The sequence below is a fragment of the Oncorhynchus clarkii genome, chromosome 5, assembly GCF_045791955.1.
Source record: "Oncorhynchus clarkii lewisi isolate Uvic-CL-2024 chromosome 5, UVic_Ocla_1.0, whole genome shotgun sequence".
NCBI classification, from domain to species: Eukaryota; Metazoa; Chordata; class Actinopteri; order Salmoniformes; family Salmonidae; genus Oncorhynchus; species Oncorhynchus clarkii.
In genome coordinates, this window is record NC_092151.1 from 92,883,069 (window position 1) to 92,901,757 (window position 18,689).

The 18,689-nt window shown below is 41.0% G+C and overlaps 1 protein-coding gene across 8 annotated transcripts in view; it reads left to right on the forward strand.

Moving 5' to 3' along the window:
- Positions 1 to 3,545, forward strand: part of LOC139409571 (FERM, RhoGEF and pleckstrin domain protein 2) — an 84,747-nt gene extending 81,202 nt beyond the window's left edge. For 6 of the 8 annotated variants that reach the window (XM_071154925.1, XM_071154927.1, XM_071154929.1 and 3 more), the window contains one exon: positions 310 to 3,545. In XM_071154925.1, coding sequence (XP_071011026.1) covers positions 310 to 400 — 91 coding nt within the window. In that variant the 3' untranslated portion in view covers positions 401 to 3,545. The remainder of the gene's footprint in view (positions 1 to 309) is intronic. The other 2 variants (XR_011634427.1, XR_011634428.1) reach the window with 1 other exon arrangement.
- The last annotated feature ends 15,144 nt before the right edge of the window (positions 3,546 to 18,689 follow it).

An 18,689-nucleotide genomic window follows, 5' to 3' on the forward strand; every position in this document is an offset into this window, starting at 1 on the left:
CAACAATGCGTCATTAGGATTCCAGAACATTTCCTTGGACGCATTTTAATTGTAAAACTTGGCCGCAGTTTTTGGCTAAACAGGTCAGTGTTACGGAGATGGAGTGGTGCTTTGTGTTTACACAATGGCTGTAATAGCTCTGATGTCCTCTCTCTCTTTCTCTCTCTCTCTCCCTCGCTCTCTCTTTTTCCCTCTGTTTCTCTCACTCCCTCGCTCTCTCTCCTCTCTCCCTCTTTCCACCCCCTCTCTCCTTCCCCTCTGTTTCTCTCTCCCTCTCTCTGTTTCTCTCTCCTTCCCTCCTCTCTACAGATGGATGGAGGTGATTAAGAGTGCGGCCAGTGCTACTGGCAGGATGAGTCTGCTCATACCTAAAGGTCCCCTGCAGATGAATGGGAACTAACTGCGCTCTTTGATCTGATCTACTGCGGCTTAGAAGCTTCTATCTAATCTGCGTTCCAAATGGCACCCAAGGGTCAGGCCTAGAGAGCAAAGGGCTGGGCCCAATAGACTCTGAGACAATACTGTATAATAGCATCTCTCTCTCTCTCTCTCTGTTTCTCTCTCTCTGTTTCTCTCTCTCTCTCTCTCTCTCTCTCTCTCTACGGTTCTCATTGGCATCATGTTAAAGTGGCACTCATGTCTTGGATTTATTTGGCAGATAAGGGCTCAGTGAGTGACTGGAAGTTATTATATATATTATATTAATTCTCTCCTTATGGAATGGTCAACCATTGTTATGTGAGAATCTGTTGAAACAATGTATCAGCGGGGAACAGAGTAACATTCTAAATCCAGTAATTGGATACGTGGTTCAAGAGAGAAGGATATACCAGTGCTATCATGATCAACAAGGATGCTTGAGGACATCCTGTCAAGGATGAGTGTACACACTCAGCCAGCTGAGAAAGGGAACTAAAGAGAGACTCATAACCTTCTCATGGCAGCCAGTGTAAAACAACTACATCACAAAACATAGGATTGGTTTCCCACACTCGGATTAAGTCTAGTCCTGGCCTAAAAAAAACGAACTTTATTTTTATTTTTATGGACAATCACCTTTTTGAAAGTGTTTTTTTTTTCTCCAGAACTAGACTTCATCTGTGTCCAGAACTAGACTTCATCTGTGTCCAGAACTAGACTTAATCTGTGTCCAGAACTAGACTTAATCTGTGTCCAGAACTAGACTTCATCTGTGTCCAGAACTAGACTTCATCTGTGTCCAGAACTAGACTTCATCTGTGTCCAGAACTAGACTTCATCTGTGTCCAGAACTAGACTTCATCTGTGTCCAGAACTAGACTTCATCTGTGTCAGAACTAGACTTCATCTGTGTCCAGAACTAGACTTCATCTGTGTCCAGAACTAGACTTCATCTGTGTCCAGAACTAGACTTCATCTGTGTCCAGAACTAGACTTCATCTGTGTCCAGAACTAGACTTCACCTGTGTCCAGAACTAGACTTCACCTGTGTCCAGAACTAGACTTAATCTGTGTCCAGAACTAGACTTCATCTGTATCTGGAAAACCGTTTTAAAGCGATTTATCCATCAGGTTATGTTCTAGAGAAGTTTATACAGCGTTAGTCTAAAGACTGTTGTTTCCTTTTAGCCAGTGAAAGCATTCTGCGGAAGGTCGTTGTCGAGTCTGTATCGTGTCTGTCTACACAAAGATACAGGTGTTGAAAGGGAACTGGTAGGTGGAGGAAGGCAGTGATGATATTACGGAGGTGCAGAGCTCGTAGGATTTATTTGACTAGGGACTGTGGAAGGGTAACTAGCTGGAGAACAACCTCAGATACTCTTTCTTTATACCACGTTTAAAATCGCTGGACTTGAGGTAGCTCTGGTCCAGGGTGTTGTTTCTACCACTAAGGAATGAATGCCCTGGACCAGAGCTCTGGTACAGCAAGAGAGGTAGGGAGGTACCCAGTGAATGTCCTTTATTTTTTCATTGATAAAAGGCAGATGGTATTGTATGTTGAAATGAGTTAGGAACACAAGCAGTCAAATCTCCTTTTTTTTAGGGTAACTTCTGTAATAGACTTGGGAGGCATTATTCCGTTCTTTTGAGAATTACGTAGTTCTCATTTGTTCTGTTGTCACACTGAGGTATTAATGGCCATGGAGTTACATGAAAAATGGAGTAAAACACACAATTCTGTAAGGTACGTTTCCCATTGAAGTGTTTCAAGGGGTCTATATTCATGTTAATAAATGTACAAGTACTTTGTTGGTCCCCGAGAGAGATCTTTTTTTTTGTTTATTTAAGTTTTCCTGTACTATCAATATGTAGGTCTATTTTATTTTTAATACATTGACAATAGTCCAACCTAATTCTGGCCTAATTCATAACCTCAAATGTTGTTAAAGTCAAACATACTTAAAGCATTTAATTGTTGTGTTATTGACTTGTTATTAGTCCGTGTTGGCCAGTTCCACTGTTTGTCTGATTTCCTAGTTTTGACGACAGCAGGAAGTCAGGCAGGAAGTCAGGAAGGAAGGTGCTACATTTGATTCATGTTTTGTTTGGCTTGCTGGGCTTGTATAGTTACTACCATGTGTTCTGGATTATAGTTAGTTTAGCGTTTTTTTTGTTGTTCATTTAACGTAGGGATGACGATGACCTCGTAAAATTAATATTATATAGTATATCCTAATATCTATAGTCTTTTTTTTTTTTTAAGTTACGGATTCCATTCTAATATGTCGTTAAGGCTGAAGAGCTTGGATATGTCCCAAATTGGGATCCTATTCCCTATGGGCCCTGGTCAAAAGTAGTGCACTTTTTTAAAGGGAATCAAGGTGCCATTTGGGACTCCTTCCACGTTAGAAGAAGATCTGTCGTGGTCTAACTGTCTTGCTGTATGTAGTGGGCCTTGTGAGTATTGTGTTTTTAATAGGCAGGAGATCAGGATGTGTATATTCTCTAAGTGTCTCGGTGTAGAGCTGATTTAGTATGAGTTTTTTTTGTGTGTGTGTCCTTGTAAATCATACGCATAAGAGGGGAGACCTTCTCCTAGATGAGCACTCCTACTTTAAGACGCTAGATGCATCCCGGCCTCTGTCCGTTCGTCATCAGAAAGCCCCCCCCCATTACCTTTCTGTCTCCGGAGTAATAGGGGCCAGTGAGGTGTAGTCCTGTCATCTTCCCATGTTGGACTGGAATGAATCACAATGTTTAGGGCGCACCTCTATCTCATCCCTGTGGGTGTGTCCCAAATGGCGCTCTATTCCTTATATAGTGCACTACTCTTGACCAGGACCCATAGGGAATAGGGCGCCATTTTGAGATGCATCTATGATCTACAGGGAGGGGGGGGGGGCAGCAGCACCTCTCTTAACTCCTTTCCCACTTCATCTCTCTGTGTTCAGGTGTGCTAACCAACCAAGGCCCCACTGGCCCCCGTCTGCTGTTCCAGTCGGATGTTCTTCCTATTTATTGTGTAGCAGCATGTCATTGGAGCCCTTCTTGTTCCTGTATGTTCTGCTTCTTGCTCCTGTTATTATTGCATTGATAACAAATAAAGTTGAACAGATGCAAAACAACAGTCAGGTTTTCTTTTCAAACTGTTTGCCTGTTTGCTTTTAGCCTGACACCCAACGATACAATATTTGGAAGGATGGCCCCCTACGAGACTAGTTTGTCATCACCTGCAAATGCTAGTTTGTCATCACCTGCGAGGTCACCTGTCCCATCTGACGCTCTACCAAGGTTACCTGTCCCATCTGACCGTTCTACCAAGGTTACTTGTCCCATCTGACGCTCTACCAAGGTTACCTGTCCCATCTGACGCTCTACCAAGGTTACCTGTCCCATCTGACGCTCTACCAAGGTTACCTGTCCCATCTGACGCTCTACCAAGGTTACCTGTCCCATCTGACGCTCTACCAAGGTTACCCGTCCCATCTGACGCTCTACCAAGGTTACCTGTCCCATCTGACGCTCTACCAAGGTTACCTGTCCCATCTGTCGCTCTACCAAGGTTACCTGTCCCATCTGACCGCTCTACCAAGGTTACCTGTCCCATCTGACGCTCTACCAAGGTTACCTGTCCCATCTGACGCTCTACCAGAAGGTGGCAGTGATGGGTTGTTGACCTAATGCTCATATTTCCATGACTACTGCAGGTCGTTCTGTTCCCACTAGATGGTCAAGTTGCAAAGTTAATTTAAGATGTGGGTAAGGCATCAAGGTTAGCAGTGTGGTTAAGATTCAGGTTAGGTTTAAAAATATATATTTTAAGATGAGAAATTGTAGAAGGCTTTCGACTTGTCCAGATAGTGACGGCCGTGGTGTTCCCACTGAGTGGAAACCTGGACGAACTGGAGGAGCAGAGAGAGAATGGGGAACTCTGACACCCATAGCAGCTTACACAGGTACCTGGGAAACTTCTCAAACAGGTGGAGGAATCTTATGAGAAGGTATTCTCTGGGCATGCCTAAACAAAACTCCTTGTTCCACAGTAATATCTGTATGTGAGGGTGTGGTGAAAACCGTTCACTGTAAATACACAGGAAAAACCATCCTGGCTACAAACTTGTACAATAGTAACAAACAATATTAACTCCATGTGGAGACAGACTGCGTCTTCAACAATACATTCTGTGTTCTCAGAATGTGACCTGGGTTTGAGCCTCCGGTCTGCCGTAGCAGGGAAGGACCATTTTTATTATAGATTATATAATATTTCTCCTTAATTTTTTTACCTTTCATTTAACTAAGCACGTGCCAGTTAAGACCAAATTCTTATTTACAATTACGGCCTAGGAACAGTGGGTTAACTGCCTTGTTCAGGGACAGAACGACAGATTTTTACCTTGTCAACTCGGGGATTCGATCTTGCAACCTTCCAGTTACCAGTCCAACACTCTCTCCACTAGGCTACCTGCCGCCCCTACATGATGCATGGTCTTGATAACGTCAGTCTATTTTTTCTTTGCCCAGGTTTTTATTGAGCGAACCAAAATCATGAACTGATAACAGAAAGAGAACACAGCATTTTTTAAAATCCTGTTTGGACCATCAGGGTTGTTGTGTGTGTTTGATCAATTCCAGGGGCCATCTGTAATCTTCATATGGAAGCTCCAGAGAACTACCTTTTTTACTTTCCTAAGATAACATTCAGTTTTAGCCAGGTAGGGAAGGAGAAGGGAGCGACTGTAGTGACATGTGGTTTGAGCCAGGCGAAACAGTGCCCAGGCTCTCTGCCTGTTAACATTCTGTTCTACTGTAGATAGAACATGTTATGAAGAGTTCAGCAGCTAACATCTGGTCAAAAGCTGTTGTTGTTTGTTGGCGTCCATTACTGCTACTGTTATTTTTCCACTTTTTACTGTTTTTATTTCTTTACTTATTATACTTGTTCACCTAATACCAGTTTTATTTTTTGTTTGTTTACTTAAATTGCACTGTTGGTTAGAGCCTGTAAGTATTCAACATTTCACTGTGAGGTCTACCTACGCCTGTTGTATTCAGCATTTCACTGTGAGGTCTACTACACCTGTTGTATTCAGCATTTCACTGAGGTCTACTACACCTGTTGTATTCAGCATTTCACTGTAAGGTCTACTACACCTGTTGTATTCAGCATTTCACTGTAAGGTCTACTACACCTGTTGTATTCAGCATTTCACTGTGAGGTCTACCTACACCTGTTGTATTCAGCATTTCACTGTGAGGTCTACTACACCTGTTGTATTCAGCATTTCACTGTGAGGTCTACTACACCTGTTGTATTCAGCATCTCACTGTGAGGTCTACTACACCTGTTGTATTCAGCATTTCACTGTAAGGTCTACTACACCTGTTGTATTCAGCATTTCACTGTGAGGTCTACCTACACCTGTTGTATTCAGCATTTCACTGTAAGGTCTACTACACCTGTTGTATTCAGCATTTCACTGTAAGGTCTACTACACCTGTTGTATTCAGCATTTCACTGTGAGGTCTACTACACCTGTTGTATTCAGCATTTCCCTGTCAGGTCTACTACACCTGTTGTATTCAGCATTTCACTGTAAGGTCTACTACACCTGTTGTTTTCAGCATTTCACTGGAAGGTCTACCTACACCTGTTGTATTCAGCATTTCACTGTGAGGTCTACTACACCTGTTGTATTCAGCATTTCACTGTGAGGTCTACTACACCTGTTGTATTCAGCATTTCACTGTAAGGTCTACTACACCTGTTGTATTCAGCATTTCACTGTAAGGTCTACCACACCTGTTGTATTCAGCATTTCACTGTAAGGTCTACTACACCTGTTGTATTCAGCATTTCACTGTAAGGTCTACCACACCTGTTGTATTCAGCATTTCACTTTCAGGTCTACCACACCTGTTGTATTCAGCATTTCACTGTGAGGTCTACTACACCTGTTGTATTCAGCATCTCACTGTGAGGTCTACTACACCTGTTGTATTCAGCATTTCACTGTAAGGTCTACTACACCTGTTGTATTCAGCATTTCCCTGTGAGGTCTACTACACCTGTTGTATTCAGCATTTCACTGTAAGGTCTACTACACCTGTTGTATTCAGCATTTCACTGTAAGGTCTACTACACCTGTTGTATTCAGCATTTCACTGTGAGGTCTACTACACCTGTTGTATTCAGCATTTCCCTGTCAGGTCTACTACACCTGTTGTATTCAGCATTTCACTGTAAGGTCTACTACACCTGTTGTTTTCAGCATTTCACTGTAAGGTCTACCTACACCTGTTGTATTCAGCATTTCACTGTGAGGTCTACTACACCTGTTGTATTCAGCATTTCACTGTGAGGTCTACTACACCTGTTGTATTCAGCATTTCACTGTAAGGTCTACTACACCTGTTGTATTCAGCATTTCACTGTAAGGTCTACTACACCTGTTGTATTCAGCATTTCACTGTAAGGTCTACTACACCTGTTGTATTCAACATTTCACTGTAAGGTCTACTACACCTGTTGTATTCAACATTTCACTGTAAGGTCTACTACACCTGTTGTATTCAGCATTTCCCTGTGAGGTCTACTACACCTGTTGTATTCAGCATTTCACTGTGAGGTCTACTACACCTGTTGTATTTGGCATTTCACTGTGAGGTCTACTACACCTGTTGTATTTGGCATTTCACTGTGAGGTCTACTACACCTGTTGTATTTGGCATTTCACTGTGAGGTCTACTACACCTGTTGTATTCAGCATTTCACTGTGAGGTCTACTACACCTGTTGTATTCGGCATTTCACTGTAAGGTCTACTACACCTGTTGTATTTGGCATTTCACTGTAAGGTCTACTACACCTGTTGTATTTGGCATTTCACTGTAAGGTCTACTACACCTGTTGTATTTGGCATTTCACTGTAAGGTCTACTACACCTGTTGTATTCATCATTTCACTGTAAGGTCTACTACACCTGTTGTATTCAGCATTTCACTGTCAGGTCTACTACACCTGTTGTATTCAGCATTTCACTGTAAGGTCTACTACACCTGTTGTATTTGGCATTTCACTGTAAGGTCTACTACACCTGTTGTATTTGGCATTTCACTGTGAGGTCTACTACACCTGTTGTATTTGGCATTTCACTGTAAGGTCTACTACACCTGTTGTATTCAGCATTTCACTGTAAGGTCTACTACACCTGTTGTATTTGGCATTTCACTGTGAGGTCTACTACACCTGTTGTATTTGGCATTTCACTGTGAGGTCTACTACACCTGTTGTATTTGGCATTTCACTGTGAGGTCTACTACACCTGTTGTATTTGGCATTTCACTGTAAGGTCTACTACACCTGTTGTATTCAGTATTTCACTGTAAGGTCTACTACACCTGTTGTATTTGGCATTTCACTGTGAGGTCTACTACACCTGTTGTATTTGGCATTTCACTGTAAGGTCTACTACACCTGTTGTATTTGGCATTTCACTGTAAGGTCTACTACACCTGTTGTATTCAGCATTTCACTATAAGGTCTACTATACCTGTTGTATTTGGCATTTCACTGTGAGGTCTACTACACCTGTTGTATTCAGCATTTCACTGTAAGGTCTACTATACCTGTTGTATTCAGCATTTCACTGTCAGGTCTACTACACCTGTTGTATTTGGCATTTCACTGTAAGGTCTACTACACCTGTTGTATTCAGCATTTCACTGTAAGGTCTACCTACACCTGTTGTATTTGGCATTTCACTGTAAGGTCTACTACACCTGTTGTATTCGGCATTTCACTGTAAGGTCTACTACACCTGTTGTATTCGGCATTTCACTGTGAGGTCTACTACACCTGTTGTATTCAGCATTTCACTGTAAGGTCTACTACACCTGTTGTATTCAGCATTTCACTGTAAGGTCTACTACACCTGTTGTATTCAGCATTTCACTGTAAGGTCTACCTACACCTGTTGTATTCAGCATTTCACTGTAAGGTCTACTACACCTGTTGTATTCAGCATTTCACTGTAAGGTCTACCTACACCTGTTGTATTCAGCATTTCACTGTAAGGTCTACTACACCTGTTGTATTCAGTATTTCACTGTAAGGTCTACCTACACCTGTTGTATTTGGCATTTCACTGTAAGGTCTACTACACCTGTTGTATTCAGCATTTCACTGTGAGGTCTACTACACCTGTTGTATTTGGCATTTCACTGTAAGGTCTACTACACCTGTTGTATTCAGCATTTCACTGTAAGGTCTACTACACCTGTTGTATTTGGCATTTCACTGTAAGGTCTACTACACCTGTTGTATTTGGCATTTCACTGTGAGGTCTACTATACCTGTTGTATTCAGCATTTCACTGTAAGGTCTACTACACCTGTTGTATTCAGCATTTCACTGTAAGGTCTACTACACCTGTTGTATTCAGCATTTCACTGTAAGGTCTACCTACACCTGTTGTATTCAGCATTTCACTGTAAGGTCTACTACACCTGTTGTATTCAGCATTTCACTGTAAGGTCTACCTACACCTGTTGTATTCAGCATTTCACTGTAAGGTCTACTACACCTGTTGTATTTGGCATTTCACTGTGAGGTCTACTACACCTGTTGTATTTGGCATTTCACTGTAAGGTCTACTACACCTGTTGTATTTGGCATTTCACTGTAAGGTCTACTACACCTGTTGTATTTGGCATTTCACTGTAAGGTCTACTACACCTGTTGTATTCATCATTTCACTGTAAGGTCTACTACACCTGTTGTATTCAGCATTTCACTGTCAGGTCTACTACACCTGTTGTATTCAGCATTTCACTGTAAGGTCTACTACACCTGTTGTATTTGGCATTTCACTGTAAGGTCTACTACACCTGTTGTATTTGGCATTTCACTGTGAGGTCTACTACACCTGTTGTATTTGGCATTTCACTGTAAGGTCTACTACACCTGTTGTATTCAGCATTTCACTGTAAGGTCTACTACACCTGTTGTATTTGGCATTTCACTGTGAGGTCTACTACACCTGTTGTATTTGGCATTTCACTGTGAGGTCTACTACACCTGTTGTATTTGGCATTTCACTGTGAGGTCTACTACACCTGTTGTATTTGGCATTTCACTGTAAGGTCTACTACACCTGTTGTATTCAGCATTTCACTGTAAGGTCTACTATACCTGTTGTATTCAGCATTTCACTGTCAGGTCTACTACACCTGTTGTATTTGGCATTTCACTGTAAGGTCTACTACACCTGTTGTATTCAGCATTTCACTGTAAGGTCTACCTACACCTGTTGTATTTGGCATTTCACTGTAAGGTCTACTACACCTGTTGTATTCGGCATTTCACTGTAAGGTCTACTACACCTGTTGTATTTGGCATTTCACTGTGAGGTCTACTACACCTGTTGTATTCAGCATTTCACTGTAAGGTCTACTACACCTGTTGTATTCAGCATTTCACTGTAAGGTCTACTACACCTGTTGTATTCAGCATTTCACTGTAAGGTCTACCTACACCTGTTGTATTCAGCATTTCACTGTAAGGTCTACTACACCTGTTGTATTCAGCATTTCACTGTAAGGTCTACCTACACCTGTTGTATTCAGCATTTCACTGTAAGGTCTACTACACCTGTTGTATTCAGTATTTCACTGTAAGGTCTACCTACACCTGTTGTATTTGGCATTTCACTGTAAGGTCTACTACACCTGTTGTATTCAGCATTTCACTGTGAGGTCTACTACACCTGTTGTATTTGGCATTTCACTGTAAGGTCTACTACACCTGTTGTATTCAGCATTTCACTGTAAGGTCTACTACACCTGTTGTATTTGGCATTTCACTGTAAGGTCTACTACACCTGTTGTATTTGGCATTTCACTGTAAGGTCTACTACACCTGTTGTATTCAGCATTTCACTGTAAGGTCTACTACACCTGTTGTATTCGGCATTTCACTGTGAGGTCTACTACACCTGTTGTATTTGGCATTTCACTGTAAGGTCTACTACACCTGTTGTATTCAGCATTTCACTGTAAGGTCTACTATACCTGTTGTATTTGGCATTTCACTGTGAGGTCTACTACACCTGTTGTATTCAGCATTTCACTGTAAGGTCTACTATACCTGTTGTATTCAGCATTTCACTGTCAGGTCTACTACACCTGTTGTATTTGGCATTTCACTGTAAGGTCTACTACACCTGTTGTATTCAGCATTTCACTGTAAGGTCTACCTACACCTGTTGTATTTGGCATTTCACTGTAAGGTCTACTACACCTGTTGTATTCGGCATTTCACTGTAAGGTCTACTACACCTGTTGTATTTGGCATTTCACTGTGAGGTCTACTACACCTGTTGTATTCAGCATTTCACTGTAAGGTCTACTACACCTGTTGTATTCAGCATTTCACTGTAAGGTCTACTACACCTGTTGTATTCAGCATTTCACTGTAAGGTCTACCTACACCTGTTGTATTCAGCATTTCACTGTAAGGTCTACTACACCTGTTGTATTCAGCATTTCACTGTAAGGTCTACCTACACCTGTTGTATTCAGCATTTCACTGTAAGGTCTACTACACCTGTTGTATTCAGTATTTCACTGTAAGGTCTACCTACACCTGTTGTATTTGGCATTTCACTGTAAGGTCTACTACACCTGTTGTATTCAGCATTTCACTGTGAGGTCTACTACACCTGTTGTATTTGGCATTTCACTGTAAGGTCTACTACACCTGTTGTATTCAGCATTTCACTGTCAGGTCTACTACACCTGTTGTATTTGGCATTTCACTGTAAGGTCTACTACACCTGTTGTATTCAGCATTTCACTGTAAGGTCTACTACACCTGTTGTATTTGGCATTTTACTGTAAGGTCTACTACACCTGTTGTATTCAGCATTTCACTGTAAGGTCTACTACACCTGTTGTATTTGGCATTTCACTGTAAGGTCTACTACACCTGTTGTATTTGGCATTTCACTGTGAGGTCTACTATACCTGTTGTATTCAGCATTTCACTGTAAGGTCTACTACACCTGTTGTATTCAGCATTTCACTGTAAGGTCTACTACACCTGTTGTATTCAGCATTTCACTGTAAGGTCTACCTACACCTGTTGTATTCAGCATTTCACTGTAAGGTCTACTACACCTGTTGTATTCAGCATTTCACTGTAAGGTCTACCTACACCTGTTGTATTCAGCATTTCACTGTAAGGTCTACTACACCTGTTGTATTCAGCATTTCACTGTAAGGTCTACTACACCTGTTGTATTTGGCATTTCACTGTAAGGTCTACTACACCTGTTGTATTTGGCATTTCACTGTAAGGTCTACTACACCTGTTGTATTCAGCATTTCACTGTAAGGTCTACTACACCTGTTGTATTCGGCATTTCACTGTGAGGTCTACTACACCTGTTGTATTTGGCATTTCACTGTAAGGTCTACTACACCTGTTGTATTCAGCATTTCACTGTAAGGTCTACTATACCTGTTGTATTTGGCATTTCACTGTGAGGTCTACTACACCTGTTGTATTCAGCATTTCACTGTAAGGTCTACTATACCTGTTGTATTCAGCATTTCACTGTCAGGTCTACTACACCTGTTGTATTTGGCATTTCACTGTAAGGTCTACTACACCTGTTGTATTCAGCATTTCACTGTAAGGTCTACCTACACCTGTTGTATTTGGCATTTCACTGTAAGGTCTACTACACCTGTTGTATTCGGCATTTCACTGTAAGGTCTACTACACCTGTTGTATTTGGCATTTCACTGTGAGGTCTACTACACCTGTTGTATTCAGCATTTCACTGTAAGGTCTACTACACCTGTTGTATTCAGCATTTCACTGTAAGGTCTACTACACCTGTTGTATTCAGCATTTCACTGTAAGGTCTACCTACACCTGTTGTATTCAGCATTTCACTGTAAGGTCTACTACACCTGTTGTATTCAGCATTTCACTGTAAGGTCTACCTACACCTGTTGTATTCAGCATTTCACTGTAAGGTCTACTACACCTGTTGTATTCAGTATTTCACTGTAAGGTCTACCTACACCTGTTGTATTTGGCATTTCACTGTAAGGTCTACTACACCTGTTGTATTCAGCATTTCACTGTGAGGTCTACTACACCTGTTGTATTTGGCATTTCACTGTAAGGTCTACTACACCTGTTGTATTCAGCATTTCACTGTAAGGTCTACTACACCTGTTGTATTTGGCATTTCACTGTAAGGTCTACTACACCTGTTGTATTCAGCATTTCACTGTAAGGTCTACTACACCTGTTGTATTCGGCATTTCACTGTGAGGTCTACTACACCTGTTGTATTTGGCATTTCACTGTAAGGTCTACTACACCTGTTGTATTCAGCATTTCACTGTAAGGTCTACTATACCTGTTGTATTTGGCATTTCACTGTGAGGTCTACTACACCTGTTGTATTCAGCATTTCACTGTAAGGTCTACTATACCTGTTGTATTCAGCATTTCACTGTCAGGTCTACTACACCTGTTGTATTTGGCATTTCACTGTAAGGTCTACTACACCTGTTGTATTCAGCATTTCACTGTAAGGTCTACCTACACCTGTTGTATTTGGCATTTCACTGTAAGGTCTACTACACCTGTTGTATTCGGCATTTCACTGTAAGGTCTACTACACCTGTTGTATTTGGCATTTCACTGTGAGGTCTACTACACCTGTTGTATTCAGCATTTCACTGTAAGGTCTACTACACCTGTTGTATTCAGCATTTCACTGTAAGGTCTACTACACCTGTTGTATTCAGCATTTCACTGTAAGGTCTACCTACACCTGTTGTATTCAGCATTTCACTGTAAGGTCTACTACACCTGTTGTATTCAGCATTTCACTGTAAGGTCTACCTACACCTGTTGTATTCAGCATTTCACTGTAAGGTCTACTACACCTGTTGTATTCAGTATTTCACTGTAAGGTCTACCTACACCTGTTGTATTTGGCATTTCACTGTAAGGTCTACTACACCTGTTGTATTCAGCATTTCACTGTGAGGTCTACTACACCTGTTGTATTTGGCATTTCACTGTAAGGTCTACTACACCTGTTGTATTCAGCATTTCACTGTCAGGTCTACTACACCTGTTGTATTTGGCATTTCACTGTAAGGTCTACTACACCTGTTGTATTCAGCATTTCACTGTAAGGTCTACTACACCTGTTGTATTTGGCATTTTACTGTAAGGTCTACTACACCTGTTGTATTCAGCATTTCACTGTAAGGTCTACTACACCTGTTGTATTTGGCATTTCACTGTAAGGTCTACTACACCTGTTGTATTTGGCATTTCACTGTGAGGTCTACTATACCTGTTGTATTCAGCATTTCACTGTAAGGTCTACTACACCTGTTGTATTCAGCATTTCACTGTAAGGTCTACTACACCTGTTGTATTCAGCATTTCACTGTAAGGTCTACCTACACCTGTTGTATTCAGCATTTCACTGTAAGGTCTACTACACCTGTTGTATTCAGCATTTCACTGTAAGGTCTACCTACACCTGTTGTATTCAGCATTTCACTGTAAGGTCTACTACACCTGTTGTATTCAGCATTTCACTGTAAGGTCTACTACACCTGTTGTATTTGGCATTTCACTGTAAGGTCTACTACACCTGTTGTATTTGGCATTTCACTGTAAGGTCTACTACACCTGTTGTATTCAGCATTTCACTGTAAGGTCTACTACACCTGTTGTATTCGGCATTTCACTGTGAGGTCTACTACACCTGTTGTATTTGGCATTTCACTGTAAGGTCTACTACACCTGTTGTATTCAGCATTTCACTGTAAGGTCTACTATACCTGTTGTATTTGGCATTTCACTGTGAGGTCTACTACACCTGTTGTATTCAGCATTTCACTGTAAGGTCTACTATACCTGTTGTATTCAGCATTTCACTGTCAGGTCTACTACACCTGTTGTATTTGGCATTTCACTGTAAGGTCTACTACACCTGTTGTATTCAGCATTTCACTGTAAGGTCTACCTACACCTGTTGTATTTGGCATTTCACTGTAAGGTCTACTACACCTGTTGTATTCGGCATTTCACTGTAAGGTCTACTACACCTGTTGTATTTGGCATTTCACTGTGAGGTCTACTACACCTGTTGTATTCAGCATTTCACTGTAAGGTCTACTACACCTGTTGTATTCAGCATTTCACTGTAAGGTCTACTACACCTGTTGTATTCAGCATTTCACTGTAAGGTCTACCTACACCTGTTGTATTCAGTATTTCACTGTAAGGTCTACCTACACCTGTTGTATTTGGCATTTCACTGTAAGGTCTACTACACCTGTTGTATTCAGCATTTCACTGTGAGGTCTACTACACCTGTTGTATTTGGCATTTCACTGTAAGGTCTACTACACCTGTTGTATTCAGTATTTCACTGTAAGGTCTACCTACACCTGTTGTATTTGGCATTTCACTGTAAGGTCTACTACACCTGTTGTATTCAGCATTTCACTGTGAGGTCTACCTACACCTGTTGTATTCAGCATTTCACTGTAAGGTCTACTACACCTGTTGTATTCAGTATTTCACTGTAAGGTCTACCTACACCTGTTGTATTTGGCATTTCACTGTAAGGTCTACTACACCTGTTGTATTCAGCATTTCACTGTGAGGTCTACTACACCTGTTGTATTTGGCATTTCACTGTTGTTGTATTCAACATGTCAGCTACTACACCTGTTGTATTCAGCATTTCACTGTAAGGTCTACTACACCTGTTGTATTCAACATTTCACTGTCAGGTCTACTACACCTGTTGTATTCAGCATTTCACTGTAAGGTCTACTACACCTGTTGTATTTGGCATTTCACTGTAAGGTCTACTACACCTGTTGTATTCAGCATTTCACTGTAAGGTCTACTACACCTGTTGTATTTGGCATTTCACTGTAAGGTCTACTACACCTGTTGTATTCAGCATTTCACTGTAAGGTCTACTACACCTGTTGTATTTGGCATTTTACTGTAAGGTCTACTACACCTGTTGTATTCAGCATTTCACTGTAAGGTCTACTACACCTGTTGTATTTGGCATTTCACTGTAAGGTCTACTACACCTGTTGTATTTGGCATTTCACTGTGAGGTCTACTATACCTGTTGTATTCAGCATTTCACTGTAAGGTCTACTACACCTGTTGTATTCAGCATTTCACTGTAAGGTCTACTACACCTGTTGTATTCAGCATTTCACTGTAAGGTCTACCTACACCTGTTGTATTCAGCATTTCACTGTAAGGTCTACTACACCTGTTGTATTCAGCATTTCACTGTAAGGTCTACCTACACCTGTTGTATTCAGCATTTCACTGTAAGGTCTACTACACCTGTTGTATTTGGCATTTCACTGTGAGGTCTACTACACCTGTTGTATTTGGCATTTCACTGTAAGGTCTACTACACCTGTTGTATTCAGCATTTCACTGTAAGGTCTACTACACCTGTTGTATTCAACATTTCACTGTAAGGTCTACTACACCTGTTGTATTCAGCATTTCCCTGTGAGGTCTACTACACCTGTTGTATTCAGCATTTCACTGTGAGGTCTACTACACCTGTTGTATTTGGCATTTCACTGTGAGGTCTACTACACCTGTTGTATTTGGCATTTCACTGTGAGGTCTACTACACCTGTTGTATTCGGCATTTCACTGTAAGGTCTACTACACCTGTTGTATTTGGCATTTCACTGTAAGGTCTACTACACCTGTTGTATTTGGCATTTCACTGTAAGGTCTACTACACCTGTTGTATTCAGCATTTCACTGTAAGGTCTACTACACCTGTTGTATTTGGCATTTCACTGTAAGGTCTACTACACCTGTTGTATTCAGCATTTCACTGTAAGGTCTACTACACCTGTTGTATTTGGCATTTCACTGTAAGGTCTACTACACCTGTTGTATTTGGCATTTCACTGTAAGGTCTACTACACCTGTTGTATTCAGCATTTCACTGTAAGGTCTACTACACCTGTTGTATTTGGCATTTCACTGTGAGGTCTACTACACCTGTTGTATTTGGCATTTCACTGTAAGGTCTACTACACCTGTTGTATTCAGCATTTCACTGTAAGGTCTACTATACCTGTTGTATTTGGCATTTCACTGTGAGGTCTACTACACCTGTTGTATTCAGCATTTCACTGTAAGGTCTACTATACCTGTTGTATTTGGCATTTCACTGTAAGGTCTACTACACCTGTTGTATTCGGCATTTCACTGTAAGGTCTACTACACCTGTTGTATTTGGCATTTCACTGTGAGGTCTACTACACCTGTTGTATTCAGCATTTCACTGTAAGGTCTACTACACCTGTTGTATTCAGCATTTCACTGTAAGGTCTACTACACCTGTTGTATTCAGCATTTCACTGTAAGGTCTACCTACACCTGTTGTATTCAGCATTTCACTGTAAGGTCTACTACACCTGTTGTATTCAGCATTTCACTGTAAGGTCTACCTACACCTGTTGTATTCAGCATTTCACTGTAAGGTCTACTACACCTGTTGTATTCAGTATTTCACTGTAAGGTCTACCTACACCTGTTGTATTTGGCATTTCACTGTAAGGTCTACTACACCTGTTGTATTCAGCATTTCACTGTGAGGTCTACTACACCTGTTGTATTTGGCATTTCACTGTAAGGTCTACTACACCTGTTGTATTCAACATTTCACTGTCAGGTCTACTACACCTGTTGTGTTCAGCATTTCACTGTAAGGTCTACTACACCTGTTGTATTTGGCATTTCACTGTAAGGTCTACTACACCTGTTGTATTCAGCATTTCACTGTAAGGTCTACTACACCTGTTGTATTTGGCATTTCACTGTAAGGTCTACTACACCTGTTGTATTTGGCATTTCACTGTGAGGTCTACTATACCTGTTGTATTCAGCATTTCACTGTAAGGTCTACTACACCTGTTGTATTCAGCATTTCACTGTAAGGTCTACTACACCTGTTGTATTCAGCATTTCACTGTAAGGTCTACCTACACCTGTTGTATTCAGCATTTCACTGTAAGGTCTACTACACCTGTTGTATTCAGCATTTCACTGTAAGGTCTACCTACACCTGTTGTATTCAGCATTTTACTGTAAGGTCTACTACACCTGTTGTATTTGGCATTTCACTGTGAGGTCTACTACACCTGTTGTATTTGGCATTTCACTGTAAGGTCTACTACACCTGTTGTATTCAGCATTTCACTGTAAGGTCTACTACACCTGTTGTATTCAGCATTTCACTGTGAGGTCTACTACACCTGTTGTATTTGGCATTTCACTGTAAGGTCTACTACACCTGTTGTATTCAACATTTCACTGTCAGGTCTACTACACCTGTTGTATTCAGCATTTCACTGTAAGGTCTACTACACCTGTTGTATTTGGCATTTCACTGTAAGGTCTACTACACCTGTTGTATTCAGCATTTCACTGTAAGGTCTACTACACCTGTTGTATTTGGCATTTCACTGTGAGGTCTACTACACCTGTTGTATTCAGCATTTCACTGTAAGGTCTACTACACCTGTTGTATTCAGCATTTCACTGTAAGGTCTACTACACCTGCTGTATTTGGTGTACGTGACAAACTTGGATTTGATTTATTCTTCTGTAAGGTAATATTAAAATGTAAATTCCACAGAGTTGGTAATGCCTAAGGTGCAACTTGTCATGATGGAAACAAAAACATGGGCCACCGCCCTCTTACGGTGGTGCTATAACAAGCGATTGAAAATGCTTTTTTTTTTTTAGATCACGCCCCTCACCCTGTTTGGTCTAGAGTCATGAAATTCACTACATAGGTCACTTCTCCTCACAAGGAAAACATTTACATCAACGACCCATAACGTCTGCCATGATGGATCTTTTATCATTTGTTTTTTATTGAGTGTTTTTTCCCCCAAAACTTAACGCTACTCTTCTGACACCGAATGACTGATCTGCACCAAACTTGATATGCGGCATCTATTAACAAGAATGTCTCCCAACTAACATTTTCCAGACTAGTATCTAAAACAACATGAATGCTATTGGCCAATAAACATTCTTGTGGGTGTGGTCTGGCACATAAATTAATATAAATCAGTCACGGATATTCTAATTGTTACAAAATTTGGTACACGTGTTCCAACCACTGAAGACGCAACACATGCAAG